We start from the raw sequence: 23,035 nt of genomic DNA on the forward strand, positions 1-23,035 counted from the left end.
CTCCTCCTCCTCCTCCTCTTTTTCCTCTCTCTCCTCCTTTCTCTCCCCTCCTCTGCCTCTATAAAATGAAGTAATTGGATTCCTCGTGTTTTCTTCTGACTTTTAGGACCCGTGGCTATTTTCCTTTTAAACTGGGACTTCTGCTTTGCTTGTTGGTCTCGTGTAGTCATGTGGTCATCTGATTCGATGGGTGCTAACTAGAGGCCTGGTTTTGCAGAGCTGCCCAGGGGACTGGGAAGCTCCCTAGTTATAACGGCTTGCTCAAACAAACCGGTGGCTCCATGAACTGAGTTGAAGCAGAAACCCAGGTAACTTGCTGACCGCCTTTCCTCGGCAGAATTTAGTAAATGCAGTCATTAGTCGCAGTATAAATTCCAAGTGTGGAGCCTCTTGGAGGACGCAGGATCATCTGGATTGTCACTGACTCTCTTGGCTGTTCTTCCTATGGCACCATCTATGGCTCCTCAGCTCCTTTTTCTTTTTGAGGAATAATGAAAACGTCATCTGATCCTCACTCTTGTGTTGGGGAGAACAGCCATCATTCAGCCTTCCAGTGACGGCAGGAGTCTAATTCCCAGGTCTGTTGAGCTCACAGAGAAGCACTAAGAACAATCGGGTGACTTAATCACAATTTACTTATCCTGATGATTTTATTTTATATTTACTTTTGATAAATAATCTTGATGTAAATTCCTAGTGGGCCACAAGAGAGGAGGCGGGATTTTAATGAACTGGTGATGAAGTGGAAATATTTTGAAATACTGAATAATGTGTTTTGCTTGTCACCTAATTACTTATCTGCTGCCTAATAGCACATTTCATAATATCTTACTTCCCGATCTGTTCAACTGGCAATAAAAATCCTTCCTTGTGATTGCCATGTGCTCCCCAGTAAAGACCAGTGCATCAGAGGCTCAGTGTGTAACGAGACTTTAACGACCTGATAATGTCTCGCTGATGAAATAGAGAAAAGGATTTCTTTTTTCACTGCAAATACATTTTCTTCCCCAACTGAGTATTGTTTGAAAAGGAGCTGTTTATCAGTCAGAGATGATTTCTCACACACACATTCTTACTCACTAATCCTTAGAAACAAAGGATTGTTCCATTCTGATCAGCACTGACATTTTTTTTTTTGTAACTTTGTTTTAATGATGCAACACACAGACACACAGAAGTGCTGATTGCCGCCCCCCCAAGAACAAAAACGCGTATGTCCTTTGACAACATATTTTGGAAACCACAATGGGGGAACGGCATGCGTGTGCAGGCCTGCATGGGCACACTCATGTGTACACACACTCGTGTTTTCATCATTATCGATTCCATTTAGTGCATGTTGACCAGGTCCCAGGACCCCTGCGGCATAACGGGAAGAATGTAAAGAGCAAGAAGGCACCATTTCTGCTCCCTGAGAGCTGGCAGTTTGCACCAGCAGGTCCTATTTGGGGATATGTACCAATGTCTGGCGATACCTTTGGCTGTCAGAGCTTGTGGGGGGCAGGGCGGGGGTGCTGGTGGCATCTAGTGGATAGAGGACTAAATGCTGTGGAACACCCGGGGCAGCTTCCCACCCCCCAGCAAGGAATAATCTGTCCAAAGAGGTTCTGATTTGTTAAGATGAGGAAACTGGACTGAGACGGGAAAAGGAAGTCTCTGATGTGGGGAAGGAGTCACGTTACACTCCAATTCCTTCCTGATCACCATTATAGACCCGTGCCAGGAGACCAGAGAAATCATGCTGTTCCTGGTCATCAGCATGGGTACCAAAAGGGACTGTCACCTGGCATGGCACGATCAGAACTTGAGTCCCAGTCCCAGAACTGCCTGTGGGCTACCTTTCTTCCCTTTCTAAAGGCAGGTGATGGGGAGGATCTGGGGGAGGAAAAGACAGGGAGCAGAGGAGGAGGAGGAGGAGGCATGGGCCAGGTTGGTCAGCAGGTACAGGTAGTAGTCACAGGAAAGGAGGGAGCTCTGTGTCCTAGCGCACGGGTGACTGCAGCTGACAGTAACTCTCTGTGTGCTTCAAACAGCTAGACACAGTTTGTTCCCACAACAAAGAAATGATAAACATCTGCAGTAAAGGATGCACTAAGGCCCTCATTTGGACATTACACCACGTATGCACCATTGAAAATCACCTTGTACCCATAAATAGGTACCAAGTGCCAATAAAAATAAATAAATAAAAGGGAGATGATTCTTCCTATGATCCAGAGATGCTATAAGGCATAAGTGAGAGATGGGTGACAGAAGCACTTTGGAGGCTGGACTGTTCTGTAAGTTGGGTGGGACCTGCCCAGTCACTATGTTTTGATGGGGCCATCAGCTCAGCTTCACGCCCACCACTGGCCAGGCAGGAGGTGAAGGGTACATGTGGCCGGTAAGGGGTAGAGCTGGTGCACAGTGATTCTCAGCTGATCTTAAAAAGCCTTGGGATTAGCTGCTGTGTTCCCAGCAGGGGTGCTGTTGGCACACAAGATAGGTACATCTGCTGTAGGGACACCACCCATTGCAGGACAGGAAGCATTGAGGAGACACATGCCCCTGGTAGACATTGGAACATGGCCTCTCCCTCACTTCCACCAATTTCTGAGGCCAGGTGGGGTGGCCTCAATTTCTTAGAACCATATAAAGAAACTAAGCAGAAGAGAGCAAAAGGGTGCTCCAAGCCATGGAGTTATTAAGTGGCAGAACTGGGATTTTTGCAGTGATATAATCTCATTCTCTTTTATCTTTTTTTTAAAAAATAACACCTTAATTTCTCTTTTTTGCTTTCACTCTCCTTGATGTTAAGAATTTAGTCAATTAAGATTTCCTTACTCAATTTTATTATACTCTCATCCTAACGTTGCATCTGCATTTGGAGGGGGCTCTCAGCATCCAGGTGCATTTGGGGCACGGGTGAGGCCTTTGGTCATTGTCAATCAGTGGTGCTTCTGCTACCCCCAACTTGGTACTTGGCCAACCCAAGCCATCCATCCTTACTCCTTCAGGGTCCTCATTTCCCTCTGATCTCTCTTTCTCCATTCCACACCATCCTCTGGCTGTGCCTGTTCGGGTCTCCAAGTCTTCCCTTCTGGTCCTAACCACTGGCGGAAGCCACCTCCCAGTGTTCTTATGTGAGTCAGGGGTATATTATAGACACAGGGAGGCCCAGCCTAGGGCAATCAGACCCATCCCAGTCCATGGACCCACTATGGGGGCTCTGGCTTCAGCCCCAAACGTGGCCCCTCCCACTTACATAGCCAGTGGTACCCAGCACATCTATGAGATGACTTTTTGACTCACCACCATATTTTTCTGCAAGTAAAATATAATTGCAGGCTTATTGTTACATTGGAACCTCACATGGAGGAGTGGGTGGTAGGGTGGGCTGAAGCTCAAGACAGATAATGGCCTTAAAGATCTGCAACCCTCAGATCACCCACATCTCTTCTTTTCTTCCAGTTCTTAATCTGCTGTTGAGACAATAAGTAAGCCCCAGTGCTGACGCTATGTTATTCACCCTCGTGGTTCCTCCGAGGCTGGGGAGGACACAGGACTCCAATTATAGACTAGCTCCCAGCTTTCAATCTATGAGGGCTCGGGCTGGGGATTCTCATTTGCTGAGTGGGGAATAGCCCAATTCTTTCTGAATTTCCTTTCCCTGGCTAAGCCCACCCTCTGGGAATGTCTCTGCTCCACAGTCAAACTCAGTGTGTCAGGGACTTGAGAGGTATGAGGATCCATATTTTCCTTCTGCTATGGGTGGACACCAAGCCCCATCTCAAAGAACACATGGACAGCTCATTTAACTGTTAATTTTTTCCTCTGCCCTAGCCCAGAATTTCTCATAACTTCTGGGCTAAACAAAAACTAGTTCAGCAAATGTTTGTCCACATTAATGTTATGAAGCCTTCTGCAGCCTGGTTCCAGAGTGAAAACTCCCCATAGAGATCCTGGCTGTCCCATGTCCCATCTCATCTGCCTAACAAGGAAGTCCCAACTGTATACGAACATGTGTCAGGAGAAAACATCACAGTCAGTTCTGCATAGCCTCCTACCACAGGTGGATTAGGCATGGCTAGTGTCAAATACTTTATTCTTAAAAAAAAGACAAGTTGTAAGTGTGCATCCTTTCATGTAATTTTCCTTTTGTCTAATTTCTATATTGACCACTAGATTATAAATCCTAAGAGGTAGTACCTAGGGTCATTCTTTCATTGATACATTCCCAGTGCCTGAGATGATGCTATACACATAGAGGCACTCCCCCAACAACAACAACAAAAAAATTAATGAATGAATGAGTGAGTGCATGAACCAATATCAGGTTTACTCTGAGGTTCTATACAGAAAAGAGAGGAAGGGATGCTTGAACTTATAGAGCAAGCACCAGCACAGAGAAGACCGAGGGACGTGGTGGTCAGAACATCTCCTCCCCTTGGATTAGGGGCAGGATGGGCCAGTTGTGTTCACAGAGTCAGGGGGTCTGGGTTCTGGAGAGCTAGCTCTCCTATTGGCACATCTGTGCAGTGATCATGAGCAAGCTCATAGTCTCTGGGTCTTGTTTTTGTTTGGTTTAGTTTGTGTGTGTGTTTTTTTTTTAATCATCTATAAAACTTTTGAAGGGACTGGGAGAGCCTTCAAGGATCACATTTCCATTATCTCCCAAAGAAGTTTCTACCTCTTCCTTGGGCCTCACATTCTACCAGTCTCTTTCTCAGATCACACTCCCAGCTCCTGACATAGCAGATGAAGCTGGCGTCCGCCTACAATTGACAGATGAGCCTCATTTTGTCCCTCAACATTAAACACTTGGCTATTCGGTAGAGCCATCTAGCTCTGAGAGGCTGGGAGAGCCCTCCCCGTCCTCAGCAACACAGACCATGTCCCACCCCACGCCTCTGCCTGTGCTGGGGAGCAGGAACGTGGAACAGAGAAGCAGCCCCCAGCCTCACAGGGCAACATTGCTCAGAGAGCAGGGGATGATGGAGGGGTGTCCCGACAGATGTTAACAGGCTTGGTCTATTTTCAGGTTCAGTTTCTCAGAAGCCAGTTTGTTTCTTTTTCCTGCCCTATTCTGTAATAATATCTATAATTCTAGAAAGGCCTGATATTCAACATAAGGTGGTCTGAGAATCAAAGCAAGCTTTCTATTTCAGTTGTGACATCTGAGGCTTTGAGAGGCCAGACGGTTCCGGAACAATAACAACACCTCCCTGATATTTATTGAGTGCTGTGTGCTAGGCATAAACATCTTTACATGCTCCACTGCACCCTTACACCACCATTAGAGATAGGTACCAGGGTTATCACTATTGCACAGCTGAGGAACAGAATTAGAAATGTTAAGAAATTTTCATGAAGTTGTACAGATATTGAAGGCAGAGGTTCTCTCCCACCCAAGCACACCCACACCCCTCAGCCTTCTCTTCTCTAGTATTCCAGGGGAAAATCCTTCTACTAAATAAGTATGCCTCCTGGCCTTGGCCCCAGTGATGATCCTCTGGGAATGAGGGTGGGGCTGGAAAAAGAGAATATTCTGTTTTAGTCAGCATTTTTGCTTCTGTGACCAAAAGACCCAAAAAGAACAATTAGAAGAGAAAAAGTTTATTTTGTAGGCTCACAGCTTCAGAGGTCTCAGTCCATAGGTGACTGACTCCATTCTTTGGGGTCCGAGATAAAGCAGATTATCATGGTGGAAGAGTGTAGCAGGGGAGAGCAGCTTAGGACATGGCCAAAGAAAGCAGAGAGAGGGAGAACTCTGCCCACCAAGAGCAATATAAACATTCCTGTGGGAGACCAACCTCGCAAGTGACTGAGTTAACTCCCCTGCTAGGTGACGTGGCGTCAAGCACCCATGCTGCTAGACTGCCCCACTCTTCTAGGGTTCGAGTGACTATCTTCATGCCCAGGCGTGACTTCCTACAGCCCCATGGGTGGAGCTATGCTCACCTGATCCTTTGTGATATAACCCCTTGCCCTCTTTAGGATAGAATATTCCATGGAAGTGCCTTGTGTGTGTCCCCTTCTCTTACTGTGCCCTTGGGTGTGGTCTACCTAGATGTCATATGCTGATGGTGGACATCATGAGGATAGACTCAGCCCCCTGAAACCTGACCTCTTGCCTCATTTGAATAGCTTCTCCTCAATAAAAGGAGTCAGTGTGTTCTCTCTCTCTCTCTCTCTCTCTCTCTCTCTCTCTCTCTCTCTCTTTTCCTATGGACCCTTAAGGTCAGAGGAGCCATCACAGTGACCCCAAAGAAAAATATATCTGTGTCTCTTGTGTGGTTATTTTGCACAGCCCAGTTAGCCCAGTTTACCCTGAGCCTTTTAGTTGCAAACAGAAGCCTGGCACATTCCAAAGACATGCCCCCCCTCTTCCAGCCACACTCTACCTGCCCATAGTTAAACCACCTCATTAATCCCTAGAAGAAGATTAACGAACTGATTAGGTTAAGGATCCCATAACTCAAACATTTAACCTCTAAACTTCCTTGCATAGTTTCACACATGATATTTTTGGGGTACACCTCATATCTAAATCATATTAATTCTCTCCTATCTGTCTTATGTATTAATAATTTTGATGTTCAATGTGGAAATCCAAAAACCATGTCCCAACTGGAAAATTAAATGATGAGATGAGGCCATCGGATGGTAGCAAATCAGAGTTCTCTTGATGCCCCAAACTCCTTCTACTGCTTCTCCTGGGCAGAAGGACACCAATCTTCAAGTACTGTGTTGGGAGTAGGATTGTATTAGTGGGAAAAGACTTGGATATTTTGTTTTTTAGATCTGTTTCTTTGAGTTGATCTTGGCCAAGCCATCGAGGGCTCTGTAACATGAGCAAGACACCAGGTAGCCAGGGAGCTCTCCTGAAACTTGGTTTCTCAACTTAGTTGCCTAGCAACTTCTGAGTGACAGCTCCACAGGACTGATGGCCTAGACATGTACCATGAACTGACACGTTGGTCCAATAAACATAGACTCTTTTTAAAAACACTTTCATACTTTTAATGCTTGGCTGCTGTGAAAAGGTCTATTCAGGGGAATCTGCCCTCTTTCCAACTTCTAAGATAAACTGACCACTCCCATGGATCCTATGCAAGTGGTTAATGGACTGGATGTGGGTGGGAGGAACAGAGGCATCTCATTAGGTCCAGGTAGGACACAGTGGTGGTTTGGTCTAGAGAAGGGTTGATGGAGATACAGAGGGGGAAGAGAATCTGGGAAATATTAAGAAGAATCAAAAGGACACACCTTTGAAATCCTCATGAGCTGTGTATGTGTTGGAGTAGGGGTAGAGTGGGAGAAGAGACCCACATGCACTTAGCATTCCTGAAAGGGGATCAGTAAAGAATCAGGAAAGACTTTAACTGGAAATTTACCAAAAGCTTGGACCCACATAACCCTGAGTAATTCCGGTGCCTAACGGCCACCAGAAGTTAGGGGCTGATGTGGGCAAGGCAAGAAACACCACCAGAGCAAGGTGACAGGAAGCTTTGTAGTGTTGGAATATCTATGAGGCTTAGAGAAAGCATATACAGGAAATGATTCTATCTGGGATATCCTCAAGTTTGCCCTAGTATTTTCACACTTTGACTTTCTGGGTTCATTTTTTTTTACATATTTTGAGAATAGGCCCTCTCTATGAAATGAGTGTTGCTCTTCTTATCTTATAGATGAGGGAAAAGACAATCAAAGAGGCTAAGGCACCTATCTGAGGTCCCACCTCCAAACTCCACATCTGTTGTATAAAACCATCTTTCCCCCAGTGGATCACAAATACTTAGGGAGAGGATCTCCCTCTTCCTCTTTAGTTCTGCACCTGTCTTTAGTCTTCCTAGAGACTTGCTGTGGATCCCATTTCCTCCTCCTTCCATGGGGTAAGCATGCTGTTTCCTGATCACTGTGGTATCCTTGTATTTGGGTAAGTTAAGCCCAGTTTTCTCATTTGTTTTACTGCCTTGCTTTTGTGTTCTTGTCATTTGCTGTCCCAAGCATCAAATGATCCATAAACAAAACATTTATCCACTGCACACATATTCCAAAAAGGAAAAAAATAACAAATTTCAGAGCAACCAAAATGGACATATTGCTAAGCCAACACATTACTAAGCAATCCCATGCATTTTTTTTTCTTTGAGCAATAAAGCACTTCACATGCTGCCTGTCACCTAGCAGGTGACTGAAAAATGTTCTCTTTTTCTCTTCCTGTGAGAGAATTCAGTTCCACGCAAGGTGCTAGGCTGGGTGCTTCCAGCAGAATGGGGAGGAAAAGAACACAATTCCAGATCTCAAAGAGGTGGAGGTAAAATATTCACGCAGGCAAGAAAGAGAAGCTCTGGATTGAACTGTGTCCCCCTCAAATTTATGACGTATCTTCCAGGACCTCCAAATGTGACCTTTTTTGGGGAACAGGGTCATTGCAGGTGTAATGAGTTGAGATGAGCTGGCCCCTCATCCAGGAAGACTGGTGTCTTAATTAAAAGGGGGACTTGGTTGGGACATACACAGGAAAAATGGCATGGGAAGATGAAAGCAGAGGTCTCTCAGCCAAGGAACACCACAGAAGCCAGCTCACTGTCAGAAACTAGGGAAGGGTCACCAACAGGTCTCTCCCACCATCCTCAGAAGGAACTAGCTGCTCTCACACACCCTGAGCTTGGGCTTCCAGCCTCTGGGACTGGGAGACGGTACATTTCTGTTATTAAAACCACCTAGTTAGTGGCACTTGGCTTCTAAGCCCTGGTAATAGACCAAAAGGAATCACAGGACCGCAGTCGTGCATGGCTAACAAGGGGCGTGTGCTGAGAAACATATCTTTGGTTGATTTTATCATTATGCAAATGTCCCAGGATGCAATTACACAAGCTAGGACGACTGTGGCATTCCCAGACAATGTGACCATCATCCATGTGGCCACCGATGCTGGAGATGCCCTGCATCTCCAACCATGTCTAGTGAGAGGCTGGCATCTGGGGGGTCTCCTGGAGGACATGGTGTTCAAGCTGAGACCTGAATGATGACTCAGCATTAGTTAAAAAGAAATAAATAAACCGAGAAGAGCATTTTGCAGAAGAAAATCTCTACATATGGTTAATTGTTATGTCACCATTTATTCAAACAAGCTTGTGTATCTACTCTCAAATCCCGAGACACACTGGGACTTGAAACAAAGAAAGACAGGCAGACCGACTGCTGCTCACTAGGACTCATAATGGTGGAGGTGAGACTCCAGGATGAGGAGTTAAAAGGGGACGGTGCAGGTGAGAGGAGGAGAAGGAGTAGCAGAAGCTACACCACAGTACTCAGGGGCTCTGGAACCAAGGGCAGGTGACCACTGATAGCCCCAGTCCATGGCTGAAATGGCTGCTGTGGGCATTGAGCAACCTTTGGTATTTATGGCGACCACTCTGAACCACCAGTGGCAAGTTAAAATACCCATCTTCATTCATTTTCTTTTGCTGTGTTAAAGTACCTGAGGTTGGGAAATTTATAGAGGAAAGAAGCTGGTTTATGTCATGGTTTGGAGGCTGAAATCTGAGACTGAGCAGCCACATCTGGCAAGGCCATCTGCCGTGCCCCAACATGGCAGGAAAGTGGAGGGCAAGTGGGTACTCGCAGAAGATGTGAAACAGAAGGGGCTGGCCTGCCTTATGACACTGTTCCTGTCCTTTTAGTTAATCCTATTAATGACCTCATCACCTCCTACATGTCCCACTGCCTCTCAGCACCTTTACATTTGGGTCCGAACTTCAACGTGAGTTTCAGGGGACACACTGTTTTCCAGTGATACTGGAATATGGCATTCCTGTACCATGGAGATACTCAGAAGCAACAGCATGTATGTACATGATGTTGCTTCAAACCAAACTCGACTTCCTCCTCTTCCTTCTGCTGTGATACACTCTCTCTTTTTCAGAATGTGAATGGAGAAGGCCTCCTGTCTTCTAAAACTGGGGTGGGTGGTTCTCTCTGCTCCCACAGGCAGCATTTCTTGTCTATGTCACAGCACTGTGTGTGCTGATTGTCACTTGTCCCCTCTCTGTCCTGTCGTGGTGCTGATCTTCCTCCTGCTCTGGACCATCTTCTACTTGAATCACAACCCAAGTCTTTGAAATGAATCTCTATTCCCCAGAGCCTACATAAAAAGTGGCCTAGAGTCAGCATTAAATAAACATTTAACAACTCTAGTTTTAAAATATTCCTATCCTAAATGGTCAAAATAAAAATAAATGTTTGTGTGCATCAAAGATAGAAGCCCTTGGGTAAGACAAATGGCTGGTTTGTCAAAGGTTTTACGATTGTGTGTGTGTGTGTGTGTGTGTGTATTTTTTCTTCCACTGAAAATTTCTACTAGTCTCTCTACCATGAAGATTCAATAGGTGGATTTATTTGTCTTTTGCATTACATTTTCTGGTGCGAGCCTAGCCTGTTATGTTCTCTTTGGAGAAATTCAGGGTTATTTCGAGTTGGTTTGGATTTTTTTTCCCTTCCCTTCCTTGTGGCCAGAGACAAATCTACATGGCATTTTTAAGTATAATTTTCAGGTTTTCCCCTCAAAAGGATGCTGGGCATAAAGACTCAGAAAGGTTAAAAGGGAAAAATAGAGCTAAAAGCTGCAGTTCTATTCTGATTTCTGAATATCCTGTCCTCGTCTTTATTGTTTGCAATTGGCCCTGCAGGGACATCTCCTGCCCATTCCTTCTCATTGGTCCAGTTTTGATACAACTGACTAATCTGGAATATGTCCAAGAATTCTGAGCTGGGCCAGAGGTGTTGGAAACCCAACACCCTCTTCTTGTCACAGCAGCCTCATGGTGGTGATTTCCTGGACAATTGGAAGTGATTAAGCTTAAGCTACCACATACTGGGTGCTTACAATGTTTTGAGTGTGATACTAAATGTGTCTCAGTAATATCTTAAGAACCCACAGTAACCTCATAAGGAAGATGTCATGGCCTCAGTTTAGAACCCAGAAAACCAAGGCTCATAAAGGCTTTGAAACACATCCAAAGATGCTGTTGGTAAATGGGAGAGCCAGGGTTCGAATCCCGAATGGACTGACTCACACCACTTTCATTTCTTTGTGTTGTCGCGGATGGTGATGCACTTGGGGAGAGAAGGCTGAGGCTGCATCATGTGGGGGTAAGGGAGGACCATGGGCAGGACCATCATGGCCTCGGAGCCCAGGCAAAAACAAGGTCCCTCTCAGGTGTGGAAAGCTTTGGAAAAAATGTTATTAGCTTCTGGAGTTGGGAAATGCTGTAAAGGCTAGAATTTGTCCCTTCACCATGATCCCTGGAACGCCATAGACACTAACATATGTGAAGAGGGATAGATGGATGAACCTAGTTCAAGAAGCTAGTTCCAGGGCGTGGGTGGATTCCACAGGAAGCAGGATATTCCCAGAACTGGGGAAGGCCTGCTTATCCTCTGGATGCAACAGTAGGTTCTCTTCTGTGGATAAAAGAAGAAACAAAAAGGCACTGATATGGCCAGGGATTTTGGACCTGGCTGGAGAACTGTAGGGAGAAGGAAGATGCCCAGGACAGAAGTGTCCCTCTCCATTGAGGCGGCTCAGTGCTGAGCTTCCAGTCTCTTCCTGATCCATGTGAGAGGCAGCCTGGCTTGGTAGAGGAAACACCAGTTTTGCTTTCATCCAAACCTGAGATCAAATCCTGATGCAACAATAACAAGCTGTGTGACTTTGGGCAAGTTATTCAACCTCTTTGAGCTTTGGTTTCCTTATCTATAAGAAAAGTATTGCAATATTTTTAAAAATGAGAAAAATGTTTTGACATGGTTAATGTGATTTTTTTATTTGATCCTTCTGAGTATATCAGTTCTGTCTGAGTTGGCCTGTGGTGTCCATCTGCTCAGGAGAAAAAGGAGAGCAGAATGAAGTGAAAGGAATTAATTCCATGCTACTGTGTGGGTCCCACTAAGACCCCAGCTCTTAGGCTAGCTGGGACCTAAGGGTGGCTGGGAGACCCAGCGGGGCAGTCCTGTGGCCAGATCATGCCGCTGCTTCTTAACTGGCCCAGAGCTCGAGTCCCAGCCTGGAGCAGGTCAAGGATCCCTGCCCTCGGCATGTTCCTCAACTCCTCCAACATTCCTCATCCCCCGGGTCTGAAGCCCAAAGAGAGGCAGTTGGGTGATGTGATTTTGGTCTTCTTTATCTCTCCTTCTGTCCCTCCTCAGAACCTCCAGAATTGCAGTGGGCAGACTTGCCCATCATTCCTTCTCTGGACCTGCCTGCATAGACTCTAATCCTTACCTGCCGGGTCTTGCCCTTAACCCACTAAGGCAGCCGTCAGGAAAAAACACCCAAGACAACAGCAGGACTTAGAATTTTATTATTGTCTGGCTGCAAAAATCATTGTGTGGCTTTCATAAATTTGAGTATTAACTCCTCCAGAGGTGGTGAGGAAATGCCCAAGACCACGGGTTCTAGAGTCACCCAGCCAGGTCCAAAGAATGGCCCTGTGACTTTCAGTTGATTTGACTTTGGGCAAAACCTCTCTGGGTCTTTCCCCTCTACAAAGTGGGGTTGACATTACTATTTCATTGGTATTTTTGGAATAATTGGATGTGTTAGTAGCTGGCAGAATGTTTGGTGCCTCCTAAGCCCTCTGTAAGTGTTCATTAATAAACAAGGGTTTTTATGCTTTTAATAATTAGCACCATCGCCATTTATCTTCATAATTCTTATTCATATCCAGGCACATGGAAGCCGTGGGCCATCCAGGGCAAAGTTCTTTTACCTGGGAAGAGCAAAAGAAGCACATAATAATGATGATGATGATGATGATGATGATGATGATAACAATACATCATTGCTGAGCTCTGTACTCTAGTTGATAAAGTAGTTTTCCACAGAGACATAGGTTAACAATTCCGATGTTGCTGTATATACCTGAATCTAACAGTTAACTAAAGGGAGGGAATGGAGAGAATTAGGTTCATCATTGTTGGGGTGGGGGGATTACAGACAGGTGGAGGGGATAGAACCGTCCATTTGATAATGAATCAGAGTTGGAGACATCAGGATAAATTTATGGTTAGGATGCTAGAGGCACAGATGCTCACATATGTAGATATTTATAGACAGGTGTTCGAAGAATACTCAGATTTCCTTATTGCATCAGCTGAGAGTGGTTAGAAGCCACCAAGCACCCCTCATACCCAGAGCTTGGATTCTAATACTCTTTTCAATGAAGGAACCAGGCTCCTTGAAGAAATGGATGATCCTTGCACCAGAACAGGAAATACACAAGACCAGCCTGGAGAATATTGTATAACCAGAAAGTAAGGATGTGCTTAATAAGTAAATAAATAAAAGATGGAGGCATGTCAAAGGGACTTTGTAGCCCATCAGAATGGTTTCCACTCACCAAACCTAGAGCAATTTGAGCCACAAGACAAGGTAAAATAGTACTAGGTTATAACACAAAGCATGAGAAGAAGAGACAAATCTCCCATGAAGAATTCCAAAGAGTTCACGTAGACACTCCCACTCAAGGAGGCAGAGTGTGACCCCTGTTCCTTAGGTGTGAATGACACACAGTGACTTCCTTCCAAAGAGCAAAGGATGGAAAGAAGGGAGGATAGGGTAATTTTACAGTGGGGAACTTTGACCAATGCCATGTTGGCTAGGTGATAAAGGCCAATGCAGAGGTGACAAGCCTTCACCCCAGGCATCCTCGACATGCTCCTGATGGGGAGCCCACTTCACCTCCAGGCCTTTCCTCTCCCAGGCCACAATCCCAACATAATCATGAGAAAAACCCAAGGCAAATTCCATTTGAGGGATGCCCTACATGATACCTGACCAGTGCTCCTCAAAACTATCAAAGCCACCCAAAACAGCTAAGTCTGAGAAACTGTCATAGTGAGAACCTAAGGAAGCAGGACTAAGTTTAACTGATACCTGGACGAGATCTGGAACAGGAAAAGGACATTTGGTAAAGGCAGAGACAACCAGAATGAGGCATGGGCTTTACTTGATACTAATATATCAACATTAGGTCAACTGTGCCATGAGAGATGTTAATAGAGAAACCAGATCTAGGGCATCTGGGAACACCCTTTATTTTCTTTGCACTATTTCTGTAAATCCAAAACTCTTCTACAATAAATTGCTCATATAAAGCATGTATCCGCATCACTCTCTCAGAAGTGATATGAGGACTAAGGAGATTGTGCCCAAGAAGTTATGGTCCAAGTGCCTGGCACATGATATTTCCTCGAACCACTCTTTGACTCGCCAATGTCTTTCTTTGTGACTCTTCTCTGTGATGTGCTTTGAAGAAGTTGTGTTGTATTTCCTCCAAGCCAAACAGGTCCGGTTTCTGATAATTATTTGTCTTCTCTGCACTGATGAACACAGAGCATCCTCTTAATGTTTTTAACTGAACTTATTTTTTAACCCTAACCAGCCCTATCTGAATTGCATCTGCATATTTCTGTGGAGTGACTGAACTGTACCGCATGATAACAGTACTCCCATGGCAGGTACCTTGGCGCTCCAGGTACCAGACGCTTCCAATTAGAGTAACCGTATCTTAAATTTTGTTAAAAGTGATTGTCAAATGCACAAATCCCCTTTTCTGTCTTAGGAGAGAGAGCACTGGGGTGCTGTCAACTTCCTGTTTGCTGATGGAGGGTCTTGATGGAATGTTGTGTCACAGGACACAACATGTAGTTCTTCATTACAATGAAGTAGGGAAAGTTTTGCATTGGGTAAGGAGTGGCTTCTATAGAGGTGGGTGAGAGACCTCTGGAGCTGTGGGATCTCTAGCAGGGGAAACATTCTGCCAGAAATGAGACCTTATTGGTCCTACTGGATTCCTCTGTGATCGTGACTGCTAAAGGAGCTGAATGTGGATATATACACACATATAAATGCACATGTCTGCATCATATACAGAGACACACATGGCACACATCTTCATATTTCTTTTCTCAACTTGCAAGGGAAGTATTTGCAAACCATAACCTGAATTCTCTCTCTGCTACTCATTCACCCTCTTGTTCTGCTTTCCTTGGATGCCAACCTGGCCTCACCTTTCATCAGCACTTTGGCTTCTCTTTCTTTGCTGGGTAGATTTGGAGAGAACTCAATTGAGCAACTGGGTCGCCAGGTCTGGCCTATCTTCCTGTCCAGTAAAATGAAAATACATTTTAAAACCCAGCCACAAAAGTCTGTTTAATAATTCTTGATGGCTTCCCTGAGACTGGATTTTAATATTTCTGCATATGCAGTGCCTGGAAGCTAGCACAGAATAGCTATCTAAAACTGCCAGAAATTTGCTTCCTGCAGTTCTGAATGTGAACGTGGAAATATAACTTTGGGGCAACTCGTTTCTTCTTTGGAGAGGGATCACTTTGGTGGGCCCTCTCGGTCATACTTACTTACATTAAAGAACGACTCACTGCCCTTGAGGTAGTGCAGGGCTTGGCAGAAATAATCTCAAAGCAAATACCCTATAATGGAATATTAAGTATTCTGTTTAATAATATAAAAGCTGTCCCAAGATGTCCTGGGAGGAACATCTCTGCAGACTTTTTGCTTCTAATGAAGTGGTTAGCGGCTCCCTAGGCAGACCTGGAAACAGGAATTGTGCACAATGGTGGAGGTCTGGGACTGAGGGACAAAGCGATGGGTGACTGGCTTACCCTGGAGGAGAGACCTGGAGGGAGTCCATTCTAAGTGGATGGGCTAGTAATTGAGATCTGTTTCTAGGGGGGACGGAAAAAAGACCTTCCTTTGAGCCATGAGTTAATCAGTTTATCGATATTTTTAGACATTCACTGAACCACTCAAATCTTTAAAGTTGTATTTTATTTTTAATGGACACATAATAATTGTGTGTATCAGTGTGATACAGTGGGGGTGGTGATACATGTATACACGTATAATGGTCAAATCAGGATAATCATCCTGTTCATGGCCTCAAACGTGGGTCATTTCTTTGTGGTGAGAACATGCAAAATCCTCTCTTCTGGCTATTCTGAAATAGAACATCATGGTTGACTCCTGTGGTCCACTGTGCAGTAGAACATCCCAACTTACATCGTTCCCCATCCTGCCCTGTCCACCCTCCTCAGCTGGAAAGTGTCTACTGCAGCTCTGTGGAAACAGGGGCAACAGCTTTGCCATCTTGATGCCTCCCTTAGCTTTGCCCTCTTCACCAGAGCTCCCGGGGCAGCTGATTCCAGCCTGTTCCAGCTTCCCAGCAGGAATCCCAACACCATTGTGTTATTCAGAACTCTCTGTTGCAAGTGACAGGAAGCCAAAGCACACTAGCTTTTTAGAAGGGGACTTCTCTATCCCTTTAGCTTCTCTTAAGTGGATGCAGTCCTTATTCTTTCATAATCAAGAAAGAGTTTCTCCACATGGTAAGTTCAAGGTCACTTGACTTCATGGCCTCCTAGCTCCTTGACTCCAATAGCTCCAACCAGGTAAAATCATGGAAGACATCGCATTGGCTCAGTCTAGATCATGGGCTCCCTGCCAGACCAGTCACTGTGTGAGGAGAAGGAATTACTAATTGGGTTACCTGCTCACTTCTATGAACAGAGGTGTAATTATGTATTTGAACTCTTACCTTTTTGGAGTAGACTTACTTGCTTTGCAATGGCTGGCTCTTACATCTCTAAGCAGGGGTGTCTTTGGCCACTGGAGCTCACTTGGCTCATGGACACAGCAAATTGGAAGAGCTGAGGAATTAATGTCACTCAGAAGCTGTCCCTCAATTGATGGGACTTAGTGTAGGTTCTAAATACTCAAAATTAGCTGCTATCAGTAGCTGAAAAATACATTAGGAAAAAACTCAGAGTAGCAAATAATGACAATTTAGACAAACTATTTATCACTGGACCAACATTTTGGGGAAAAAAATGTGTTTGGCCTGACATTCCCAGGGGAAGCAGGCAGAACCCCAGCAGGCTGGCTTTGGAGAGGAGAATATCAGGGCATCTCAGGGTTCAGGCTACAGTGAAAGCCACATCTTGCTGTTTTAGTCAGCTTTGTTTTGTCGTAACCAATATACCCAACAAGAACAACTTAGAGGACAAAAAGCTATTTTGGCTCACATTTACAGAGGTTCAGTCCATGGTCGGCCAACTCCATACCTCTGAGCCCAAGATGAGGCAGGCCACCATGGCTGAAGGGTGTAGTGGTGGAAAAGTGCTCAGTTCATGACACCGAGAGTGCACTGCTTATTGGGGGCAAAATATTCCCCCCAAGGCCTGCCTCCAGTGGACTACTTCCTCTGGACCCACTCTACCGGCCTACAATTACCAACTGGTTAATCCATTCAGGTGGATCAACTCATCTGTCAGGTTACAGCTAAAAAAATCATTTTGCCTCTTTTTGCATTTCTCTTACACATGAGCTTTTGGGGGACACTTCACATCCAAACACTTATCGACACTTTTTCTACCATTGCTTCATTTATGCCAGCACTCTGCTACCCCAGTGGAATCTCAGCCAAAACACCCTGAGGCTGGGTTAGTTGGCTTATTTGATGACATTCCCTTTCGTTGTTTGGATTTGTGTGGTGGCCCAGGCATGTACAGTGATTAAAATGCAGTCCTTATATTTGTGCATCAGCTATAGCATCCCCAGCTCTTTCCATCTGGGTTTATTGACTTCTAAAACTAAACATGCTCCATACATGTCACGGGGTGAGTTATCTAGAAGCAGAGGCAAGGAGAGGGGTTCAGGTGCATGTGACTCTGAGGCAGGTGCTGTGCTGGTAACAGATATACCTCTAACATTGTCTCAAGGGAAACCCAATAGGAAAGACAAAGGAACCACACAAAGATGGTGGTCACAGGTAAAGTCTAGGCCAGGGGTGATCAAACTATGGCCCTTGGACCAATCTGATGTCACCTGTTTACAAATAAAGGCTTATTAAAACACAGCTATGCCTACCTATTCATATAACATGTAGGGCTGCTTTCATACTACAGTGGCAGAGTACAACAGTTGTAACATAGGCCGCGTGGCTTGCAAAACCTATCATATTTACTCTCTGACTCTTTGACAACCCAGCTCTAACTTGCCTCAACCCACAGTTCACTCTGAGCAGCCATTGCTCCAGTTATCCCCACCTGGAGGCAAGTGGCTGGTCTTTGCACCTAAGTGTCAGACAGGTGTTGATTGGCAACCACCCCAGGTGCTGAGGGTAAGGTGAATGGAGTGCATTAAGCCCAGGGTTGTGGCTTGGTCGGCTGAGAGCAAGTCTGTGGATAACCACAGGTGGCTGTGAGCTGTTAGCAACCAACGCCCTCAGTAGCTCAGAAATGAACAGACACCAGGTACAGGGATCTTTCAAGGTTCTTCCAGTATTGAGTGCTAAGAGTACCTGGATCAACACCATTGTGTCATAAAGCTGGAGAGAACCTGGATCTTGTCCTGAATTAGCCATCATTATCTCACCTAGACTTCCTGTCTCCCATTTCACTCTTGCCCTCTGCCTTTCCAACCCATTGCTCTCAAGAAGAAGAGGTCCCCTAACAAGCCCTGCTGGGTCCTGCCTGCCTCTGCAGCCCTACCCTGCTCCACTGTCATCTCCCTGTGTTCTCCAGCCATGCTCAGCTGGCTGTGGGGGCCGCTCTCTCCACCCCTGGGCATCAGGTTCCCCAGCTGCAAGTCCCACACTCTTTCCTCTGCCGGGAACACCCTCCCTAGTGCCTTCTCTCTCCACCACGCTTCACTGACACTCTCATCTTCTTCCAGATCACATCTCAAAGAACTCTACCTCAGATGAAACTTCTGGAACCCCTCTCCCATGAATTCCATTCCCCCTGAGTAGCCAATATTCAATATGTATGTCTTTATACATTTTGTTCTGTTTTGTGCTAACCATAGCACACAAAAATAGACATAGATTTTCTTTTAAGAAAAATGCTCTATTATTTGCATTACTTTGAAGCTTGTTTCCTCCACTTAGTAACATAAATCATAATAAATGCTCCAGCTTGACATACTAAAAAATGAGTTAACCAACTTTCATTCATTTTTTCTTAATAGCTACATGATATTACATCATATGTTTGTACATATTATGTATAATATATAAATACAATAGGTTTTTTTTAAGAATTCCCATGTGATAGGAATTCAGATTGTTCTTGTGAGTTTTCTTCCCCATATAACAAATGCAGTGGTGCAAAAACCATCTCTGAACAAATATCCTTACATTCTGGTGCTTATATTTCTATACCCTCAGTCCCCAGAAGTAGTACTGTCTGGCCAGCATATACATGTACTCTAAGTTTCAATACACTGTGCTAGGCTCCTTTCTGCAAACATAGCAAGTCCCACGTCTACCAGCAGCTTATGAGGCCTCTCTGTCCCTGACACCTTTGCCAGCTCTGGTGTCCTGTGATCTTTTTTAATGTCTGTCAAACTTTTGGCAAAGGAACAGCTTCTCATTGTTCTTTCGATGTGTATTTCCTTGACTATTAACTGAGGTTGAGCATCTTTTTATACCAGTATTGTTTTGACAACAAATTCAATCTCCGCCATGATGGGACCTTCGCATGTTAACTTAGGGGAGGTGGAGATGTTCCAAGCACGTGCTTTGCCTTTTGAGGCCATGTCCCCGACCTGTTCTCAGATCATGAGTTGGCTGTTCCTGATGGGTCTCACACCTCTGGTGTTCTGCCACGCATGTCCCCAAAGGGTAGGGAGAGATACTGGGGCTGGGTAGAACACTCTGCCCTGTCGGTGACTCCTCTCCATTTCTTCACTTTCAGATACCACCCAGATGAACAACGCAGTGCCCACCTCTCCTCTGCTCCAGCAGATGGGCCATCCGCACTCCTACCCCAACCTGGGCCAGATCTCCAACCCCTACGAGCAGCAGCCACCGGGCAAAGAGCTCAACAAGTACGCCTCCCTAAAGGCAGTCGGTAAGGCCTCCCGGGACCTCTGCTCTCCTTCTCCCCTGTGTCTCTCCTTTATTTGCTCTCTCCTTCTAAATCTCTTTCGCTTTTTCTACTCTTTTTTCAATTTCTCTTTTTTCTCTTCCTCTATCTCTTTTTCTCTTTGTTTCTCCTTCGCCTCTTTCTTTTCCTCTATCTATCTATCATCCATCTTCTTACTCTCCCTATCTGGGGCCCAGAGTCCTTCAGATTCTTTCACTGATGCTCTTGAAATCTGACCTTGCTGTGTGGGGCAGGGTGGTCGTGAAGGGACCCCGGTGGGGTACGGGCTGCTCCCTGGGGAGGAGGACCTGGATACTCATTGTTCCCACTGACACAGCCCCTTCACACCCCACCTGCCCTAATGAGTCTGCAGGGGGCCCAGACATAGAAGGCGTGTCTGTCAGTCCCATCAATGCCTCCCGCTCTAGAGGTTGACACCCTTCCCCTGCACGGTCCATCCCACCTCTGGGAAGATGGCCGACAATGCACTCCTTCCCTGGGTGGCTTCTGTTCTTTGAGATGTAGGATTTTCTGGGCAGGGCAGCAGTTCTTAGCATGGGCACACAGGCTGCCTTGGATGCTGTCTCCTTGATCCAGAGGAAGGCACAGCTATCATCCCAGTTGTCAGATTAGGAAGCTGAGGCTCAGAAGAAGCTGATTTAACTGCTCCAAATCCAACATCAGGGGGTGACAGAGCTTGAGAGTGGGTCCTGTGTGGTCATAGGGTGCTAGGGCCAACACTTGCCCCACTGCCCCAGCTCTCTCACCATCACCCCCCACCCCCATACACACCCCTACTCAGGGTGACAGTAACTCTGACAGTGATCCAGGCTTTGGGCAGAAACTCCCAGAAGAGTTTCACTGGACTGGAGCAACAGCCGCAGCAGAGCTGGCAATCCCTGATTCCTGATTGGCTGTGGCCACCTGTGGTCTCCCTAGGCCAGCAGCACGCACTTGTGGACGCCCGACACCACGATCACAGCAGAGCAGGGGCAACTCACCCAGGGCCCATATCTGAGCTTTGCAGTTCAATGATAAATGGGGTCCACCATTATATTTGATTCTTCTTTAGGCATAGAAAATATCAACCCAGATGTCATTTTCTTTTAGAACCAGTCACCCTATCCCATACAGCTCATTTCTGCAACCTGGGTTCAGAGTCACCTCCCCCCAGCACTCAGTAGCTCTTTGGATAAACAATAGATGGATATTCCAAAAGAACTCTTTGATTCTCTCCAGGATTTGTGTGACTCCTTAGATAACAGATATTTGCAGAATGTTTGGGAGTAAATTTGCAATATCAAAATAAATTTGACATCCTTTGTATAACCCTTTCTTCCACAAATCAGGGGCTCCTGAAATGTTTGTTGCATGAATGAATTAACTTATTTTTGACAAGAATAGCTTGGTTGTAAGGAAGCATCCTTATATTTTCTGGAAAACTGAAGGGTCTCATTTGAGGGACCTTTCTAAATCCTGGACATTGCTATGAGCTCTTCTTCTTCATCTTTTATTTGGGCCTTAACTGAGTCGCAGGTTGTCTTATGAGTCTTCAGTAAGAGGAAGGCCAATTTGAAGCAGACCAAGGAATCGCCTGATCCAATGGTTATCTAAGAGTCCAGCATCTGCTTGCATCAGTGAACTGCAAATCCCATAATAAATGTTCTTTCAAGGGTTCTTTATTAAGGCATAATGTGATCATGGTGTGAATGATGAAATGCATTTCATTAGTGGAATCATTACCACCCAGGAGAGAAGTTGTTTAAAAATGGCTTGCTGTTGAAAGCCCAGCAACCTCTCAGAACTAGACTCATTTTGTAAAAATTCAATCCAGTGAAAAAGGGGAGGGTTAGCCAGCCTCTAGGGTGAACTGCTAAGTTCGGAAAATAAATGCCTCTTGGAGAATTTAATATGCAGAACATCAGGTGTATAATCAGAGGCTCCATCTTGGCCCAGGCTCTGACCTTACTTAATTGTGACGTCGAGCCCATCATTGAAATGCTTGGACTTCAACTTCTTTACATGAAAAATGAGGAAGTCAAATGATATGGTTCCCAAGCTCCATTCTAATTTTACAATTATAAAATTAAGCAATTCCATTTGTTCTAATTATCAGAATACCTGTAGGCCATTATACAGGTCCCATCATTCATTGCCAATTCTGGGGAAAAAAAGAGAAAGGGTGGTAACCTTGGTCATTCCTGAGATAAATTCTCCCCAGACCTACCTTCCTGAATTTCCCATTTATTTTATTTTTGTTGGCTTGTTGGAATCACCCTCATTCATGTTTAGAGATAGCTCTTTTATCTTTACGATTCAGGGATCTGGGCACACACCATCTGGTCATGTTTAGTGTGTGACTACAGAATGGTCTCTGTCCCCAAAGGGTTCACTGCTCAGCTATTGGTAAAAGATTAGCACACACTAAGGAAATGTCTTGGGGCAGCTCCATATAGGACTCTTCAAGAAGGGATGCTGGGGAAGAATTATTCATTCAATTTGATTCCTTCATTTCATTCTCCAAACATTTAATGAGTCCCTTGATTGTAAGCCCCACTGAGACATGGATAAGGTCTATCCCAAGTGTCAGTGTATCCCCTGCATGAAGCCCCATAGGAGGCACTAAGTAAGCACCCCCTGATACCTATTTGTAAAACCAGCTCTCGTGATAGGCACCATATTAACTCAGGAGGCTGAGATGGTCAGCAGAAAGGCAGAATGTACCAAGTAATGGTAGAAATTACTGAGCCTCCTCAGGTCTCAGTCTCAGTTTCCCCATCTGTAAACAGAGACAATCATACTACACAGCTAATGACTTGGAGAAGTCAATGATACAGTGCTGGTGAAGTTCTGAGCCCAGCACACAATGAATACTGCAGCACGTTAAACTCTCCAGACCAGAGGTGTTTGCTCGTCATATTCTTTTATTCTCCAATATATTCTGGTGCCTTGATTAACATGCGATTGCCCAAATTTCATTTTATACAAGAGAGAGAGAGAAGGTTGGGTCCGTATTCCTCTCTTATTTGGGAAAGACATACATAAAATTTAGCTCACGTTGGGATGTGATAAAACAAATAAACAAGGAAACAAACAACAA

General features: G+C 45.1%; 1 protein-coding gene across 1 annotated transcript in view; it reads left to right on the plus strand.

Annotated features, from left to right (window-relative positions):
- Shisa9 (shisa family member 9) overlaps window positions 1–23,035 on the plus strand; it is a 246,088-nt gene that overhangs the window by 204,246 nt on the left and 18,807 nt on the right. The window contains exon 4 of the mRNA XM_048790065.1: window positions 19,765–19,920. Coding sequence (XP_048646022.1) covers window positions 19,765–19,920 — 156 coding nt within the window. The remainder of the gene's footprint in view (window positions 1–19,764; window positions 19,921–23,035) is intronic.

This window comes from Marmota marmota, unplaced genomic scaffold, assembly GCF_001458135.2.
Source record: "Marmota marmota marmota unplaced genomic scaffold, marMar, whole genome shotgun sequence".
In the NCBI taxonomy this organism is placed as follows: Eukaryota; Metazoa; Chordata; class Mammalia; order Rodentia; family Sciuridae; genus Marmota; species Marmota marmota.